The sequence below is a fragment of the Ictalurus punctatus genome, chromosome 15 (genome assembly GCF_001660625.3).
Source record: "Ictalurus punctatus breed USDA103 chromosome 15, Coco_2.0, whole genome shotgun sequence".
Classification (NCBI taxonomy): Eukaryota; Metazoa; Chordata; class Actinopteri; order Siluriformes; family Ictaluridae; genus Ictalurus; species Ictalurus punctatus.
In genome coordinates, this window is record NC_030430.2 from 20,027,668 (window position 1) to 20,046,728 (window position 19,061).

The window sequence follows — 19,061 nt, forward strand, 5'->3', positions numbered from 1 at the left end:
GCAGAGGCGGCTGAAAGCAGCAGCAGTGGGAGGGTGTATGTGTGTGCGTGCTCGCTCGGCTCAGCTCCACTGCTGCAGTCGGGCATCAATTTCATATAGGCACTGTACAGAGAGTTCTCGCTAGCATCAGACCCTCAGCCTTGCTCTCTTCTCCTATCGTTTCTTCTCGTCTCGTCTCCTCCTGTCTCCTGCTGCTGGTCATGGAGAACAGCTCCCAGCCTGCAGCTCTGTCTGCCTCTGAGCCATGGAGGCGAGGCAGAGGCTGTGTGTAGAGGCATGTCGGCATCTGATTCTAGTGCAGCGCTTCTCAGTGCCAAGGTATGGGCCTCTCTCTTTCTCACAATCCCTCTCTTTTTTTCTCTCTGTCTCTTGTTACTCTCATTCTCTCTCTCTTTCTCTCTCTCTCTCTCTCTCTCTCTCTCTCTGCACAGGAAATTTTGCATGCAGTCACTATAGGATGTAGTCTTATAATAGCTTTTTTAAATCTTGTTTTTGTAAGTGCATTATGAATAATACAAGATGATGTTTAAGCATTACAGCTGATCAATTACAAGTATAATTCCATTCTATTATAATTCTATATATTATATTAGTCTATTATAATTCATGGCCGAGAGTAGACATTAAAAAGATAATTCTGTGCATGTGCAATCAATCAGGTGCTGAGACAAGATATGAGTAAAAGAGAAAAATTGAAATATGTATGCACACTAATTTAAGCCTGAATATTTTTGCTTTATGGTGAAGATGTTTTAATCTGAAGAAGGATCTGCGATAATGCTCAGACTTCATTATCAGTAGATGTTACACTTTATTGATAGTTTTCCTTTTTGCTGCACATCTTTTCTCTAAGACACTGGGGTTTTCTTCTTTAACGTGGAAAGGCAGTAGTTTCGGTGCAAGGTGGTTTAGCAGAATTTTGGGGTCGTATAAAGCACTGAGTGTTGTTTTGAATTATGGTTTACCAATCTGCTTGGTTATCTGATGTGTCCCTTCAGCCCCCCCCCCCCCCCCCCCCCCCAGTTTGATTCAATTGTGCGTAATATGCGCTAATTCTCATTTCCATGGCTTCCCATTAAAAACGTCAGAATACACATCATCACCACCAGAACCAGCTAGTGAATGAAAAACTGGTTGAATTGCTGGATGTAAAATCTGATAAAGCTTCCTGAGTTGATTGTGTGTCACGGTGTGAGGTCTGTTTGACTCTGCTGGAAAGTTCAATGCATTTTCCATGACACTTATGAAAAACTTGCTTCCATCACACCACCTGAGGCAGAGCGCAAATGTTCATGAATGCTTCAAATGCTTCAGTTGTTCCCAGATTTTCCTGCTCTGTGGGAATTTCAGTGCTTGTGCTGTATCGAAAGCCTGCACACAGTGTACATACGTGCAGATGTACTATAATGGGTGAAATACGGCAGTTATGGAAGCGCTTTCACCGGATGAAGTTGCTGTGCTGTGCTGCGTGTCTTTTAAGAGATTGCATTACGGTATCGATCACGCTCTTGTGCGGCTAAATGCTGAGTATGGCGTGTCATCTGAAAAAAGGTTGGCCATTAATGCACTGTATATGTGTATGGAATACAGTGGGCTTGTGTTTGTGTATGTAGGTGTGTGTGGTCTCAGACACTGCTTCATTTTAAAGTGCTTGTTTGGACACCGTGTGCTTTCCGCTTAGCAGGATTGCACTCTTCTATTATGGGGTTATAGAATAATACCCCTTTCTGCTCTGATCAGGGTTTTGGTAATATGACTAATCTCTTTCCACTGGCTTTATTAATGGCTTGCTCTAGTGATGCTAATGGAGGTTAACTGGAAGCAAGACACTACAACAAGTGAATAGTGTGTTGTTGTTTTTTTAATTGCTGAAATTGCTTTAAGTTGCCGATACAACTGTTTGTATTGGGACTTTTTTGAAAATGTAATTGTTTTAAGCAACAGAGGCTAATTTAAAATGGATTTGCATTCGTGATAAAAACAAAAATCTATTTTTTTGATGTTGGTAGAACTAAAATATTTATTTCACTGTGAATTCACGCTCAAACAAAAGACTTCGACAGAACACGTGTGTATTGTTTTATTAAGAAAATACAACTGTACTGTTATAAAAAGTATTTTATGTCTTTGTCTAAAAGAAATCCTGCAATAATCAACATTTTAGAAATAAATCTCTAAAAAGTTTTGAACGCTGATCATCTGGAAACTGAGATATTTGGATATAGAGTATAGAAATTGTGTACGGGTTTGCAAGTGTGTTTTATAAAAATCGATAAAGTAAATTGACATGTATGTCATGTGCCAGAGCCGTATCACCCTGTAGTTCTTTCCTGATTTCCCATTGAAGTTAAGCAGGGTTGAGCCTGGCTTGTATCTGGATGGGAGACCTCCTGGGGAAAACTAAGGTTGCTGCTGGAAGTGGTGTTAGTGAGGCCAGTAGGGGGTGCTAACCCTGTGGGCTGTGTGGGTCCTAATGCCCCAGTATAGTGACGGGGACACTATACTGTAAAAACAGCACCATCTTTCAGATGAGACATTAAACCGAGGTCCTGACTCTCTGTGGTCAGGAAAAATCCCAGGATACTTCTTGTAAAGAGTAGGGGTGTAACCCCGGGGTCCTGGTGAAATTCCCCCATTGGCCCTTCTCTATCATGGCCCCCTAATGTTCTCCATCTCTGAATTGGCTACATTACTCTCTCCTCTCCACTAATAGCTGGTGTGTGGTGGGTGTTCATCCAGGTGGATGCTAAACAGTGGTGGTGGTTGAGGAGGCCCCCCCATAAAATGTAGAGCACTATATAAATGTAAGGCATTATTATTATTATTAAGGACTCCTACACTACACTGAGATACACTATATGAACAAAAGTCTGTGGACACCATACCATCACACTCGTATGTGCTTGTTGAACACTCCATTCCAGATTTAGTCCCACTTTGCTACTATAATAACCACCACTCTTCTGGGAAGGTTTTCCGCTAGATTTTGGAGCGTGGCTGTGGGGATTTGTGCTCATTCAGCCACAAGCGCACTGGTGAGATTAGCCACTGATGTCGTATGAGGAGGCCTGGGGTGAAGATGGAGTTTCAGTTCATCCCAAAGGTGTTCAGTGGGGTTGAGGTCAGGACTCTGCACAGGCCACTCAAGTTCTTCCACTCCAACCTTCATGGAGCTCGCTTTGTCACACAGAGGTATTTTCATGCTGAAACAGGTTTGGGCCTCTTAGTTCCAGTGAAGGGAAATTGTAATGCTACCGCATACAAAGACATCTTATACAATTGTGTGCTTCCAACTTTGAGGCAGCAGCTTGAGGAAGAACCACTTATGGGGTCAAGTGTCCATAAACATTTGGCCATATAGTGTATATATCAGGAAATAAGATTTTTATGCATACGTGGCATGAAGTGTTTGTGAAGTGGGTGGAGCTTAAAGCCTTCCTTAAAGGCGTTTAGTTTCAGATAATATATTGGCTGCTTGGTGACTGGACAAAAATAATGAAACAAACCTTTTTTTTTCTGTTGAGTATTGATCATTTTATTACCACAGTTTAAGAGAAGACATATTATATATTGGCAAAATGACTGACATGACCAAAATTACCATTTGTACTGTCTTGCTTTAAAACACCATTTTTTTTTCAAACACAGATTAAGATTACATTTGGATTTAATTATGAAAAACTGATCTGATATACTTATAGGATCTTTGCAGGATCTTTTTGTGTACAATTTGTGTTTCTCTGGCTCTGTACTTGAGCACAATGGAGGTTAAGGTATGAATAGATCAAATGTAGGTCTGCATGATATGGACAAAAATAGCATTTTACTGATCTAGAATGTTCGTATTGCAGGCCATTTTACTGCAGTACTGCATCATGATGAACAGCCGTATCGAAATCACAGCACCTTTTCATAAATAGTTTTAAGACAAATATAATTAGATACATTAACAATATTAGTGGCCCAGTTTCCAAAAAAGCACCATATGGTTAAGATCAGTTTATTTAGTAGAGAGAGAGAGAGAGAGAGAGAGAGAGAGAGAGAGAGAGAGAGAGAGAAATGTGATGCTCACTATAACACTCAGAGATGATCTTTGTGCTGCAGTGAATTTTGGGAAACTCTGTGGGAAGCCCTGTTTAGTGCTTAGACATCTGTAACACATGAACATTTCCAGACGCTACTGGACATGTATTTTTAGTTTAGTGTATTCAGGTTCTGGAATTCTGGCACTCTTAAAGGCACTAAAAAGAAACTGGAGACACTCATTACAGCATTAAATTAGATTCAGTTTACTTTTATTAGAGCATCTTACTCAGCTGAATATGATTGTTTTCTGGTTTTACTCTGCTTTTTATTAGTATTTTCATGGTCGTACTTTAGTTTATTCTTGTGTCTGATTCTGTGTTATTGTTTCCTGTAAAACACTAAACCTGATCACAAAGGTTCACTATGCTACAGTGTAGAAGTGTATGGAGCACAAGGGGGTGTGACGACACACAGCTGACATGATTAACCGTGTGAATAGTTAAACCATTTATAGTTAACCCATCTTTTCTTAAATCGATTTTTATTTCACGTGTTTTATGCACCCGGGTAATTATTATTATGATCTATCTTTTCATCCATCCATTTTCTGTACGGCTCATCCTACACAGGGTCACCGGGGAGCCTGGAGCATATCCCAGGGGGCTCAGGGCACAAGGCAGGGAACAATATAACTATGATTATTCGCTTATAGGAAAATAATCACCGGCAGGGTGGGTGATGTGGTGTGTAGTACTTTACCATCCCCCCAAAAATGTATTTATTAACAGCACATCCAAAGTGTTTTGTTCCTCTTCTGCCACAACATTTTGTAAATGCTAACCATGTCATATTTGTATCTGTAGTTACATTTAATGTTGTGGAAGTTAGTTCCTGTTATCACGTACACTATAGGAGATTTGTATGATGCAACTTCTTGTTGAACATGTGAAAAAAATTTACTTTTGGAAGGGAATATACAGTCACGTGAAAAAAAAAATAATAAGTACACCCCATGGAAATTGTTGTTCTTAATAAAGTTGATACACTCTATCAAATGAAATAAAATGGACATTTTGTAGTAATTTTCACAATTTAAATGAACAAAAAACAGTCACATGGAAAAAGTAAGTACACCCCTACATTTATCACACCTTCAAATCCATAAAATTAGAATCAGGTGTTCAAGATTGTGTGTCAGTTATTAGAACCTGCTCAGCAAGTACAGAGAGTCTTATTTATACCCCTCTCATATCTAGTGTCTGGTGTTCCCTTTGTTATTGAGGTGTGTGGTGTCATCATGTCAAGATCTAAAGAGTTCTGTAAGGCCTTCAGAAAAATGGTTGTGGATGCATATGAATCTGGCAAGGGATTTAAAAAGAGCTCCAAATTATTTGAAATACATCATCCCGCTGTAAAGAAAATCAATCAAAAACCAACAAATGGTGCAGATTTCAAACGTCCCAGCAAATTCAGCCCAATAGCAGACCATCTGATGCAAGAAGAGGTCTCCAAGAACCCCAAAATTTCATCACAGGATCTGCTAATACGTCTTACAGCTGTTGGTGTCAAAGTGCATGCTTCTACAATCAGAAAGAGATTGCACAAATTTGACGTGCATGGGAGGCTTCTGAGGCCAAGGGTGTACTTACTTTTTCCACAGAAGAAAATCACATCTATTAATATTTCTGCTTAATAAATGATTGAAAAAGCTCATTTTCCTTGTGGTTTTGTTAATACGCACTGTTTTAACGATGATCAAACATTTGCTTGTCCAGATATTTAAAAAAAAAACAACAATCTCAATGGGATGTACTTATTTTTTCACACGACTGTATATTTAATCCCACATAAGAGTCTTGTTTCTTGTGTCTAGTTAATTATGCTTTGTCTCAGGCGCCTGAGCCGTCTTTAATATTTTAACGATATCCATAGCCTGCATGGAGTGGCAAAGGGATTTTTTAATAGTTAACAGAAGAGGAAGAGGAGAGTAAAACAGTAGGAGGAAGAGAGAAGTGGAAGAAGTTCAGGAAAAATAGCTGCAGCTGTTGGGTCCACTATATTTAGGAATGATATGTGGGTGCTGCTGCTTGCTTTGTAAAGAGTTGTACACCTTTGTGCTCTTCTGAGACTGCGGGTCTTTTGGGAGTGTCTGCAAGGCACAGTAACTCTGCTGACTGTACACAAGTGAACCAGGATGCAGTGTAGCAAAGGTTTGACAGGATGCTCATGTGTATCTCTGCACTGTGTGCTTAATGAAAAGGGATTTATCCAGACCCATGAGACACACCGACTATCTCATCTCTTCTTATTTCAAACATTCTTTCAGAGGTTTATGCAGCTAGGAATGCATTCTTACCAGGTGCTATTTAACCCTAACTCTTAAAAATTAAACTATGTGTTTTTCAATCATTGAATCTATGAAAACATGCATTTAACCATACAGAATAAACAAGTTAACACATCTCAGACAACAATATTGTTTTATAAGGTTCCTTTTTGCTTTTAAATAAGCAACAGTGTCGGAATTAATAGAATTGAGATTGTTTTAATAGAATAAAAAGAAAAATAGAATGACCTAATACAAAAAAGTGGTTAACTAGCATTCATGCTAATGAGATAAGGATGTTAAAGACATTCTAGTGATTTACTTACAAATATGTTTATTCAATTCGGAATTTATTTTCATTCTATAATAAAACAAAGAAAAAAGAATGAGCAAATTAAATTTTCTTCATCTGATCTTCAGAAAGCTGGGATGATGCAACGTCCTGTTGAGTATGTGAATGAGTTCAGGTGACAGAGATAAGTGAAAATGAAAACCTAAAATGGGCGGGCTCAAGGACAAGAAAGTTTCAAGCCGGGGATGTTAAATGGATTTAATACAAAAAATGAGATTTTCTTATTTATTTAATTGTAAGGATTTTATTACAATGTAAAGTTTGGTTGTAGTGGGTTGGAGCAGATAAAATGCTGTTTTGTAAGTGCTCTAAATAGATTTGATTCATGTTTGAAGTTATTTATCTGAAACATGCAATAGGTTGTTGTGAAGGACACTTAAGGTCCCTGTGAAGTGACTTGAAACATGCAGCATTATTCGATGTGTTGACATAATTTCCACTGAAAGAGAAATTCAAGGCAGGACATATTGAGTGGCTCCTCCCCATTGTTAAATAACCAGTAGCGTTTAGCATACCTCACAGCCCAGGCTAAGCCATACTAGACAGTTAGTACCATGGATTTGTATAATGTTGGGGGCGGGACACATCAGATTCAAGAAAGCATTTGATTGGACAGAAAATTTGATGAGAAGCTGAAGTGCAGGATGATGTCATCAAAACTGTTGATCCATATTGGTAGACAGAGGCTTTAAATTTTGAATGCATATATCTTCTAAATTCTAATTTTGTCATTGGTTTGGAGCGCACTAGCTTATAGATAACCTTAAGGGGAACGTATTCATACTAAAAGCCACCAAACTTCCATTTTGAATATATGGGGACTTTAACCCATGCTCACCATGTAACAATTGACTTTTACATACCTATTTGTCTATTTGTAAATGTAATGTCAGTGGGACACAAATGGCACCACAAATCATAGTATAGCCCAAATGTTATATGGTGTGGGTTAGTATGTGGGGAACTTTTTATATTTTTTAAGATTGCAGTTCTGTTTCGCAAAAGACACATTTGGCCATTATTGTGTTTAGTATTTTGATGTTTCTTTAAATGAGTGATTTTGCATTTGTAGCAAAAGAAAATGCAAGCTCCGCACACACAGGTGAGCGGCAGGAATCAAACCCCCAACCCTGGAGATGTGAGGCTAATGTGCCATGCAAAACCCACCATGCCTCCATGAGCCATGCTTGATTAGATAGATAGATAGATAGATGGATAGATAGATAGATTGATTGATTGATTGATTGATTGATTGATTTTGTTTTACATATTCAGCCTGCAATTTGTTAATTGGCACAATATGCAGTAAACAAATTAATAACATGGCTATGGGCAATAAATATGTGCAGTAGCTATTGAGTAGAACAGTAAATACACTACATTATAGTAGAAAACACTAATAGGTATAAAAGAAAAATTAATATTAATAAATTAATATTGTGCTTCATTTTATTATTATTATTGCGTACGGTGGCTTAGGTTAGAACATTTGCCTCACACCTCCAGGGTCGGGGGTTCGATTCCCACCATGGCCCTGTGTGTGCGGAGTTTGCATGTTCTCCCCGTGCTGCGGGGGTTTCCTCCGGTTTCCTCCCCCAGTCCAAAGACATGCATGGTAGGCTGATTGGCAGGTCCAAAGTGTCCGTAGTGTATGAATGTGTGTGTGATTGTGCCCTGTGATGGATTGGCACCCTGTCCAGGGTGTACCCTGCCTGGTGCCCGATGCTCCCTGGGATAGGCTCCAGGTTCCCCGTGACCCTGAAAAGGATAAGTGGTATGGATGGATTATTATTATTATTATTATTATTATTATTATTATTATTATTATTATTATTATTATTATAGGTGTTGAAAATTTGCACATTTAACCCCAAATATCTCTTTTATGTTATTTAATCACCAAGGTGTCTTTTGGTACCATGTGGAAAATCATAGTAGAAACCTCTACTAAGAGTCCACATCTACAAGATATAAGCTGAGAGCAGAACAATATGCTAAGTCACTGCAGTTTAAGAAGAGAGAGATTCAGAATGTGCTCGACCAGCCAGTTTGTCATCCTCAGTGACACGTCATCAATAATACATTACATTAGAGTGCTTCCCCTCCCTGACTGATTAGCGATGCTATTCTTTCAGTTATATAAATCAGTTAAGTTGGTCATGTCTACACTCCGAGCGCTACCTCTGTGAAGGTAGAGAAACCCTGTTTTCCTGCTCAGTTCAATTTCATTAGTATAGTGCTTTTAGACTTTGTCACAAAGCAGCTTTACAGAAATGGAGGCTTAGACGATTAATCCCTGAGCTAAAAGCGACAGTGGTAAGAAAAAGCTCTCTTTACATGATATTAGGAAGAAATATTCAGAAGAGCCTCAAACTCTAAAGTGGAACCGTCGTTTTCAGGGCGTCAAAGGATAAAAGGATTTTAATATTAAGTCAGGGTCAAATCTAAGTTGGGTATTGTGAAGAATATGTTGTCTGGTAGGAGACTTTTTTCTTTTTCTTTTAATTCTGTGTTTATATGTGTACTCTGTATTTGTAATAAAGACTAAACTTGTTTACTAAAATTTTATCACATCAGCCTACATTTCGTAGTGTTATGGTGCTATTTCAGAAAGAGCGTTTCTGAAAGCGTTTTCTATAACAGCAGCTCTGTTCATAGTTCTGGCTGCAAGCATTATTAGCTTGTTTCTAATACAGTATGTTATCATTTGTATATAAACAACTTTTTAAACAGATTTTTAAATTTGAAAAGTTTGTATGGAGAAGATTTTTGTCAGGATGCATTTTAGCAATTTAACAGTCAGGCGTAAAGCTGTTCCTTTAATTCTTCTGACGTGAGAAATCTTCAAGACAGAGGGCTTTAAGCTTAATTTTTTTTTTTGTCTTATTAGGTTCTAGAGAAAAAACAGAGAGGATTGTGTGGGAAACGTCTGTTTATAGCTGCTGTAGTGGAAGTGATAGGTACTAACTTGTTTCACAGAGTTCACACAGTTTCACTTAGTAGTTATCACTGTTGCCTCAATCTTCTGGGGTTGGGGGTTTGACTCCCGCCTCCACCCTGTGTGTGTGGAGTTTGCATGTTCTTCTTGTGATTCCTCAGGGGTTTCCTTTGGGTACTCCAGTGTTCTTCTCCCAGTCCAAAGACATGTGCTGGAGGCGGATTTGTGTTTCTAAATTGTCCAAAGTATGTGAATGTGTGTGCGATTGCGCCCTCCAATGGGTTGGCACTCCGTCTAGGGTGTCCTCCGCCTTGTGCCCAAAGTTTCCTGGCTCCAGGCTCCTCCGCGACCCTGTGTAATATAAGCGGCATGGGAAATAGATGGATGGATGGATGGTATGTTAGCCATGTCAAATTTCTGTGGTATAAGAGAAATAAAACATGACGGGACGTGTGGTCATTGGAAAATAATCAACTCCTATGTAGAAGCTCTGTTGTTAACTCTTATATATTTTCCTATAAAAGAAGATAAATGACACAATATCTGAGAGTAGTCCACACAGTGTTTTTAGTGAGGATGTATACTGAGCATTCCTAACAGTGTCTGGAACAGTATTCCAGAATTTATGATCAATACAAGTGATTAATGTCTCTTTTTTGCTAGAAATTCTCCAATTTGTTTAACTGCAACATGGAATATTAAAAATTATTTTTTAAACAATTAAAAACATTTCTTCGTCCGACCTTCTGTCTTGAGAAGGTTCTGTCTATATCCTGTAAGACTACAAATCACACCTATTACAAGGAACGCCCATTAATTTCCAATTTCCCTAACCCTAACTGTATTTGCTGTGGACGTAACTTGTAATAGTGGGCGTATCTTGTAAATGGCGTGGTTTGTAATCCTGCAGGATGCAGATGGATACACTGTCTCTGGCTTCCTGTCTCTCGCCCCTTGCCTCTTCTTCTCTATCTCGGGGTCTCTCAACTTTACTCTCTCTTTCTCTTTCCCTTTCTTTCATTATGCCAAACCTCTGCATTTCTCTCTCTCTCTCTCGCAGGGTTCGGCTGATTCCTACACGAGTAGACCCTCGGACTCCGACCTGTCCCTGGAGGAGGATAAGGAGGCGTCTCGGCGGGAAGCCGAGCGCCAGGCCGTGCTGCAGCTCGAGAGAGCCAAGGTGAACTCTCATTCTCTCATCATCATCTCTTCATCCTCTCCTTGTCCTCTCTTCTTCTTTCATACACTGTCTATTAGTTACCCCTGACTCAGGGAGCTTGTTCTCCTCTCTTTACAGTCCAAACCTGTGGCTTTTGCAGTGAAAACTAACGTGAGCTACTGTGGGGCTCTCGATGAGGACTGTCCTGTGCAGGGCGCTGCCATCAACTTTGAAGCCAAAGACTTTCTCCACATCAAAGAGGTGTGTATGTGAGGGTTTTTTAACCAACAAAAGAATAGATGATGCCACGCATAATAATAATAATAATAATAATAATAATAATAATAATAATAATGAGGGGTATAATAATTAGTTAGCACTTTTACCCTTTGCCTCCAGGGTTGAGGGTTCGATGCCCGCCTCTGCCCTACGTACGTGGAGTTCTCATCATGCTTCAGGGGTTTCCTCTGGGTACTTCGGTTTCCTCCCACAGTCCAAAGACATGCGTTGTAGGCTGATTGGCTTTTCCAAATTATCCGTAGAGTACTGAATATTGCCAGAAGGGTTGGCACCCTACCCAGGCTCCCCTCAACCCTGTGTAGAAAATAGATGGATGGATAATAATAATAAAATAATAATATTAATCATACTGTATAAATAAATACAGTAAAAAAACAATAACAAATAAACAGCTTTTCTTTAAACAGTTGCATAGAGTATGGTTTCTAAATGTAAACTATGCATTCAAATGATTATATCCGTGTGCTATATCCATAATGCTGTACTGTAAATAATTGTTTTAACACTGTTGTGTTAAAATTAATTAAATAACGTTATCCCTTATAAATGAACGTTTTCTTTGTACACATACTGTACTTACACTGTTTCATTGACTTTTCTTATACCTGGCTGTTTTAGTTCCTGTAAAATTCCTTCCTGATTTCTTTTTGGATGCAAACTAACACCTTATCATAATTCTTTGCAACTTTGGGTTGATCTGTTTGACTGCAGTGTTTTCACTCCATGCAGAAGTACAACAATGACTGGTGGGTCGGACGGCTAGTAAAGGAGGGGGCTGACATCAGCTTCATCCCGAGTCCAGCCAAACTGGAGGCCATGCGTGTCAAACAAGAGCTGAAAGCTGCACAGAGGTCTGGATGAATGTTTTTACACATCAGCACCCCAAAAGCAGCTAGCAGTCCTGAACAGAGAGTAGCACAGCATAGCTTTCCCTTGGATGTATTAGGGAGATTTAAAAAAAAAAAAAAAAAAAAATACAGCTGTTTTTAGATATAAGAATCTAACTTTGTTGGTGTTTTGCATCCTTGTTCTTATACTCTCTGTAGGAAAGCAGGAGGGAATGCACAGTCAGGAGGCTGGAGGTCAACTCCTCCTTCATCTGGTAAGAATGTATAATTTACTCTCTGCTATCTGTCTCATAATCACATTGTGGTGGTGCCTTGATTCATATCAGCTTTCTAATGGGGGAACAGCCTAACTTTGACCTTGTGTGTTCTTAAATGTTCTTTTCTTGCCCTCTAAAAGCTAAACAGAAGCAAAAGCAGGTAAGTTGCTCATGCTGCACTATTAATATTGCACTCTCGCATTTCCTTCCTCTACAGTACATTCATCAAATTGGGACTGTTGACTTCTCTTTTTGTGTGTCAATTCTGCCAGTAGTTCCCAAACTTTGGGTTTATTCTACTCCTGTAATGCACATTGTAGGGCTTCCCCTACTCTAATACACACACACACACACACACACACACACACACACACACATCGTCATTTTAGGAACAGTCTATTAATTAGCTAATTAGTTGGATGAGTACTAAGCCCACTTAATTGACATCTCTTTGTCAGAGACTCCTTGTTAGGCCGCTCAAGCAGAACTAAATAGAATAGCGCAAGCAGTGAAATCATAATTGTTCAACACAGTTGACAAACAAACGAAAGGTTTTCATGCTTTCGTTTTGACAATTCAATCCCATTTTATTTACATAGCTTTTTATTTTTATTTTAACAATTGCAGCTTTCAGACTTTTCAAAACTGGATATTTAGATCCATAATGATCAAGTCAGAGGTGGCAAGGAAAACTCCCTGAGAGGACATGAAGATTACTTTGAGAGATTCAAAAGGAAACCCATCCTCTTCTGGGTGACACCAGTTATAAACCATTACAGTATACAAGTGTAGAACAGTAAAGTCAAATAGTACTAAATGTATTGAAAGGATGTTCAATGTAAGTACAGTATATTGTTAATAAGCACCCTGGGATGAACCTGGGATGAATCGTTATGATTACAGCAGCAGTTTCTAGGTACAAATCTAGATTATCTAGGTGAGATTATTCACTGAAGCAAGATTGAGACTTGGGAAAAAACTGTTTTTGGGAGAAACCTGTAGCTAGGTTGTCCTTGTAAGTAAGTAAGTAAGTAAAGCTTTATTTACATAGCACTTTTTAAAACAATGTTTACAAAGTGCTTTACAAAAGAGCTACAGTAGGTACAGGAAAATAAAATCAGTAGTAAGAAATAAAATAAAATAAATAAAAGGCTAAGCAAATAAAATAGAATAAATAAAAGAATACAAATAAAAAATGAACAGTTCCATAAAATATGGAAAATTAAATGGTTTGAGGAAAGGTCCCGTTGAACAAATGCTCTTTGAGATACTTTTGAAAAGTGATAAATGAATCAACTGTAGGTGGGTTGTCAGGGACAGGCTTCCGTAGTTTAGGCCCATGGTGACTAAAGACTGACTCACAACTTTTCAGCCACGTTTTGGGAACAACCAGCAGATTGCAGTTGGATGACCCAAGTGATCTAGCAGGAGTATATTTAGTGATCATATTAAAAAGGTATGTAAGAGCACCACCATGAAGACGTTTAAAAACGAATAACAGGATTTTAAAAGCAATTCTGTAAGACACAGTTAGCCTGTGAGGTGATTTAAGTGCCGGAGTGATATGATTCTTCAGTCTAGTACGTGTCTGCATTCTGATTTCTTTGTAAGTGATTAATGGAGCTCTTTGGTGAGCCAACCAAAACACTGACTACATTTACATGGACAGCAATAATGTAATTATTGACCTTATTCTGAATAAGACAATAATGTGATTAAGGTGTTTACATGAGTCGCTTTTAGAATACTCTTTACATGTTCCAGTTTTACATGTTATAGAACATAGAGCGATTAACAGCACACGTCATTACGTCCCCACACCACGCTGTCCGACGTTCCCTCCAGAATTTCACGTATCAACGTACAGTTCGTCTTCGTTATGGTACCGTATACAGTTTCGGGTGTTTTTATTTAAAATTTTTACGAAAGCTATAAGTGCAGTTAATTATTTGTCATGCTGTATGTGCTAATAGACGACTGCTTGAAGCCTTAGGCTGCGTCCCAAACCATGTACTTACCTACTATTTAGTAGCTGAGATACATGTATCTCGCCTACTATATAGTAAGTAAGTACGGGGGTTTCAGACGCAACCGTGTTCTCTTGTTTCCTGTAAAACTGTTGAGCGCTGCCGTGTGTGTATGTGTCCTGTCGCAAAATGCGGTGAAAACTCCCACACAACGTTAATAGTGTGATTAAGGTGTGTACATGTCTGTAACGCACGTCGATAATGTGACTAAAACAGGAATACTCCACATGTCTTGATTCGATTTGTGTTTACTTCGATTATGACTTTAGCCGGGTTAAGGTAATAAAAAATTGCTGTTTACATGCTAGTTTCTTAATCAGAGTATCGTCTTAATCGGGTTAATATTGGATTATTGTTGTCCATGTAAACGTACTGACTGTTGCAGTAGTCGAGTCTAGATGTAACAAACGCATGTTTGAGTTTCTCACTATCTGTGGAGGAGAGAATATCACGCACTTTTAGAGATGTTACGAAATTGATAATATGCTATTTTACAAACGTCACTAATATGCTTTCTAAAACTTAGATCACTGTCAAACACGGTCCCTAAATTCTTATGTGAGACCATCCACAGCAGAAGGTGAGTCAGAAGTGAGGAAAGCTTCAAGCTGATGAAGTAGAATCAGGCAGGTTCAGACGGTCAGACGAGCAGCAGTAGCAGCCTGACAGAGAGAAAAAAACAAATGATTAGGGATGATCGTATGCTACAGTGGTTTAAGAGATTGTACACTGTGATCAGAGTGCAAGCAGAAATTTAGCATAACCAAAAGGAAGATCCAAACAGTAACGCAGGTTCCAATAATTAACATAAGAATGATTGCTACCAAAACAATATTATAGTTATAGTATTATAGTATTACAGGTATAGTATTATACTTTATTATAGTAATATAGTTTTATTAAATAAAACGCTTTAATGTCTGAAGTTTAAAAATGGATAGACCGTGTTGTATTCTTGTTTAAATCTTTTTGACCTTTGGTACTTGATATCGCCGTCCGTCTAAATCAACTTAGCATTAGCCATGCTGTTTTTCTCGTGTATATCTTGTGTATAGATACAGTAAAATGTCAACAAAGTGTTAGCTTGTATAAATAATAAAGAAGTTTACGATGTTAGTGTACCGACTCTTTTGCACGTTGTACTATTGATAAAGTGCTGAAAAAACATTTTATACATTGTGCAACAAATCCAATGGAATCTAGCTATGTTACGTTTCACTATCACTAATTTGGTCAGACTCAAAGAAACTGTTCAAGCAGTACTGCATAATTTCGTAATTAACGCTCTGGTGCGAGCTTTACCAAGGATTAGGGCCACCCAGTTTATGTGGGAAAAAAATAGGAATTTTGGCAAAGTACAAGTAGGTGGTGGAAAGTCGCCAACTATTCCTACTTTGTACAAGCATATCGAGTGCCCACAACATTTACCTAATTAGAAAACAGTCATGGATTTAGATTCCCTGGGGCTTTAATAACAAGTGGAAGTCAGCAAGGGTACTGGAACACAGCCAGTCCACACCACTACACTATCAGGCACCAAACAGACTGTGTGTGTGTGTGTGTGTGTGTGTGTGTGTGTGTATGTGCGTGCTTGACTGTTTCAGACAGAGCATGTTCCACCATATGATGTCGTACCCTCCATGAGGCCGGTTGTGCTGGTTGGACCCTCACTGAAAGGCTATGAGGTACAGGAAAGGCAACTGCCTCATATAAGGAGTAAAAATTATTCATCCATCTGGTTTATCTGAAAAAGTCACTTGCGAGGCACTTAGTAGCTTTTATTGTATGAACAATATGGATGTCGTTTTTGCAGTTTTGATGACATTATTTAAATTTCGTAGCATGTTACAAATTTAGAGGTCTATTTCTATTTTCATCGCTGTAGATGGCATGTTTTGGGATATTAGGCCCACTAGGCATTGAAACTTATCACAAGATTCTTAGATATGTTAATGGCCAAAATATAAATCACAGCTTCAAGCTGAAGTTAACTGTTTAAGTTGACCGTAAAGACTTGAGCGCCCTAAATGTTTAGTATGATCCTTTTCACTGTTCTCTCAACCTCGTAGTAGACTATAGTTTCACAGAGCACAAAAATTAGTAAAGTACACTCACCATCCACTTTATTAGGAACACATGTACAACTGCATATTCGTGCAGCCAATCATGTGGCAGCAGAACAATGCAAAAAATCATGCAGATACAGGTCAAGCGTTTCAGTTAATGTTCACATCAAACATAAGAATGGGTGAAAAACTGTGATCTCTGTGACTTTGGTTATGGCATGGATGTTGATATCATAAGGGCTGGTTTGAGTATTTCAGAAACTGCAGATCTCCTGGGAATTTCACACACAACAGTCTCTATTGTTTACACAGTAAAAACTGGGAAAATCCACATGATTGGCTGATTAGATAACTGCATGAATGTGCAGTTGTACAGGTGTTCCTAATAAAGTGGGCGGTGAGTGTATATATCATGACTCATTCATCCATTTTGTGACCACTGACAATCCACCATTCAACTTAGATTGTTGTTTACATAGGTTAGGCCAATTCTCTTTTTAAAGGTAACGAATAAGGTATATATAATATACTAAATATTAAAGGTGAACATTAACGGTGTAACGTAAAAAACTGTTTTCTGTTATTTCTTCTCCTGTATAGGTGACAGATATGATGCAGAAAGCACTGTTTGATTTCCTAAAGCACAGGTTTGATGGAAGGTGAGAGAGGGCTTGTTGTCATTGCTCTTATTGTCCTGATTTGGATACTTTGTGAAAGCCTTTAGCAGGGAAAAGTGCTGCTAGATCCACTCCACAGAACCATTAGTTTCTCTTGGTGTCAGTCTTGAGCAAATTCTAACAACCACACAACTGGACCCTTTGATACTGGACTGTTGGCCAATAGAACAACTCTTGTTCTGCATTTTCTTGGCAGAATCTCTATCACACGAGTGACTGCAGATCTGTCTCTAGCCAAAAGGTCTGTGCTCAATAAGAAAGCCCTTGTGGAGAGATCCAACACACGCTCCAGCTTAGGTAAGGAACATTCTATAACACTGGACTAACGACTTGAAATGGGATCTAAAGATAGAGAGAGTACTTTATTGATCCCCAAGGGGAAATGATGCAGAGTAAATGATTGCATTTAAAGGCTTTTCTTATATGTTCTCATTGAGTTGTTTTTTTTGTGTGATTAAACTTTTGACTTGGCTTTTTTTTTTGTAGCTGAGGTCCAGAGTGAAATAGAGAGGATATTTGAGCTGGCAAAGTCCTTGCAGTTGGTGGTACTAGACGCAGACACCATTAACCACCCAGCACAACTGACAAAGACGTCCCTCGCTCCCATCATCGTGTATGTCAAAGTGTCGTCGCCAAAGGTAAAAGACAGGTCAATCAATCTCTCAGTTAAGGCCAGTGAAGGACACCTTAATATATACAGTTGTCATTCATGCACCACTTTGTCCTCTCATATGACAGGCTCACTCACTTCTTTTCAGTTACTCAACATGTTCATTCATAGGTTCTCCAAAGACTCATCAAATCCAGGGGAAAGTCTCAAAGCAAGCACCTAAATGTACAGATGATGGCAGGAGATAAACTCGCCCAGTGTCCACCAGTGAGTCCTGTTACATCAGTACTGTGCATATACACTTTTTTTTTTCTCCTGTTCATTTTTTGGCTTCATTCCCGTTGTTTTGTTCTGCTTCAGGAAATGTTTGATGTCATTCTGGATGAGAATCAGCTGGAGGATGCGTGTGAACACTTGGCCGAGTACCTGGACATCTACTGGCGTGCAACTCACCTGCCAGGCTCCGCCCCTGCAAACCCCATATTGGAGCAAAAGGTGGTAACCCCACCCTCAGGCAACTCCAGCCAACAGGTGAGTGTGTTCAAAAAGATTATTGCTCATTACCGTTGATTTTGTCAGTAATACATATAAAGTAGGATCCCAAATACTGCTTAAAATATGCAACTTCATCAAAATTATAGCATTTGTTTATTGTTAGAACAATAAGATCCAAGCAGTTAGGTTTGGGCATGGAATATTTTTACTCTCACATGTGTGGGAACAGGCAGTACAAAATGAATTAGTCTGCTAGTTTGGGAAATAGACTAAATGCAATAGAAAATATCTCTGTGCAAGCAGGATGAGATCAATAATGAACTTGAGTGATGTAGCTGAGGTTGAGGAACTGCCAGAGCCAGAATTCACAGACCATGATCACACTACTGGCATTTCTACATCTACATTTCTACATCTTCCCTTTTAGGCCATTCCTACTGTTGGGATTAAATCTGAATACTGATAGGAATATTTGAAGCACTAAACAGATAGAGATACAGATAGTGGCATTGCGCTACAGCACTATATCTGTGGAGGCAGGTAGGCACAGGTTTAAAGAAACAGTCCTACGCACAACTCTACCTTTAAGGGATTACATCATTTAAGACTTTAGACATTAGGAACATAGAGTATAACACATAATATGCTGTAACAGCAGTTTTAAAAAATGAAGCAAGAGATTTGGCACATCATTTCCAATGTTTTAAATAATGCATTCTTGAATAATAAGCATCTGAGTAAATTTGGATTTTGTATTAGTTTTGGATGACGGTTTTTGCATCTCACAGCCTCTCATTCTGATACTTTCTTTCTCAGTTCTCTGAGACACAGGAATTGATTGAATGAGTGCTGTCAAAGCTCTGGGTAGGTACCTGATTTCATTTCAGTTCTTCAGTTTCAATAATGCTTTTTGTTTCTGTGGCTTCCCTGGGTGAGGATAGAGTATTCAGTAAAGCCACTGCAGCATCATCAAGTCGTGC

General features: G+C 38.8%; 1 protein-coding gene across 1 annotated transcript in view; it reads left to right on the forward strand.

Moving 5' to 3' along the window:
- The first annotated feature begins 276 nt into the window (after positions 1 to 276).
- cacnb3b (calcium channel, voltage-dependent, beta 3b) overlaps positions 277 to 19,061 on the forward strand; it is a 29,057-nt gene continuing 10,272 nt past the window's right edge. The window contains exons 1-13 of the mRNA XM_017486531.3: positions 277 to 318; positions 10,703 to 10,822; positions 10,940 to 11,062; positions 11,831 to 11,952; positions 12,148 to 12,203; positions 12,347 to 12,366; positions 15,838 to 15,918; positions 16,900 to 16,958; positions 17,173 to 17,273; positions 17,463 to 17,614; positions 17,758 to 17,853; positions 17,947 to 18,117; positions 18,898 to 18,945. Of these exons, the coding sequence (XP_017342020.1) occupies positions 277 to 318; positions 10,703 to 10,822; positions 10,940 to 11,062; positions 11,831 to 11,952; positions 12,148 to 12,203; positions 12,347 to 12,366; positions 15,838 to 15,918; positions 16,900 to 16,958; positions 17,173 to 17,273; positions 17,463 to 17,614; positions 17,758 to 17,853; positions 17,947 to 18,117; positions 18,898 to 18,927 (1,173 nt within the window). The 3' untranslated portion in view covers positions 18,928 to 18,945. The remainder of the gene's footprint in view (positions 319 to 10,702; positions 10,823 to 10,939; positions 11,063 to 11,830; positions 11,953 to 12,147; positions 12,204 to 12,346; positions 12,367 to 15,837; positions 15,919 to 16,899; positions 16,959 to 17,172; positions 17,274 to 17,462; positions 17,615 to 17,757; positions 17,854 to 17,946; positions 18,118 to 18,897; positions 18,946 to 19,061) is intronic.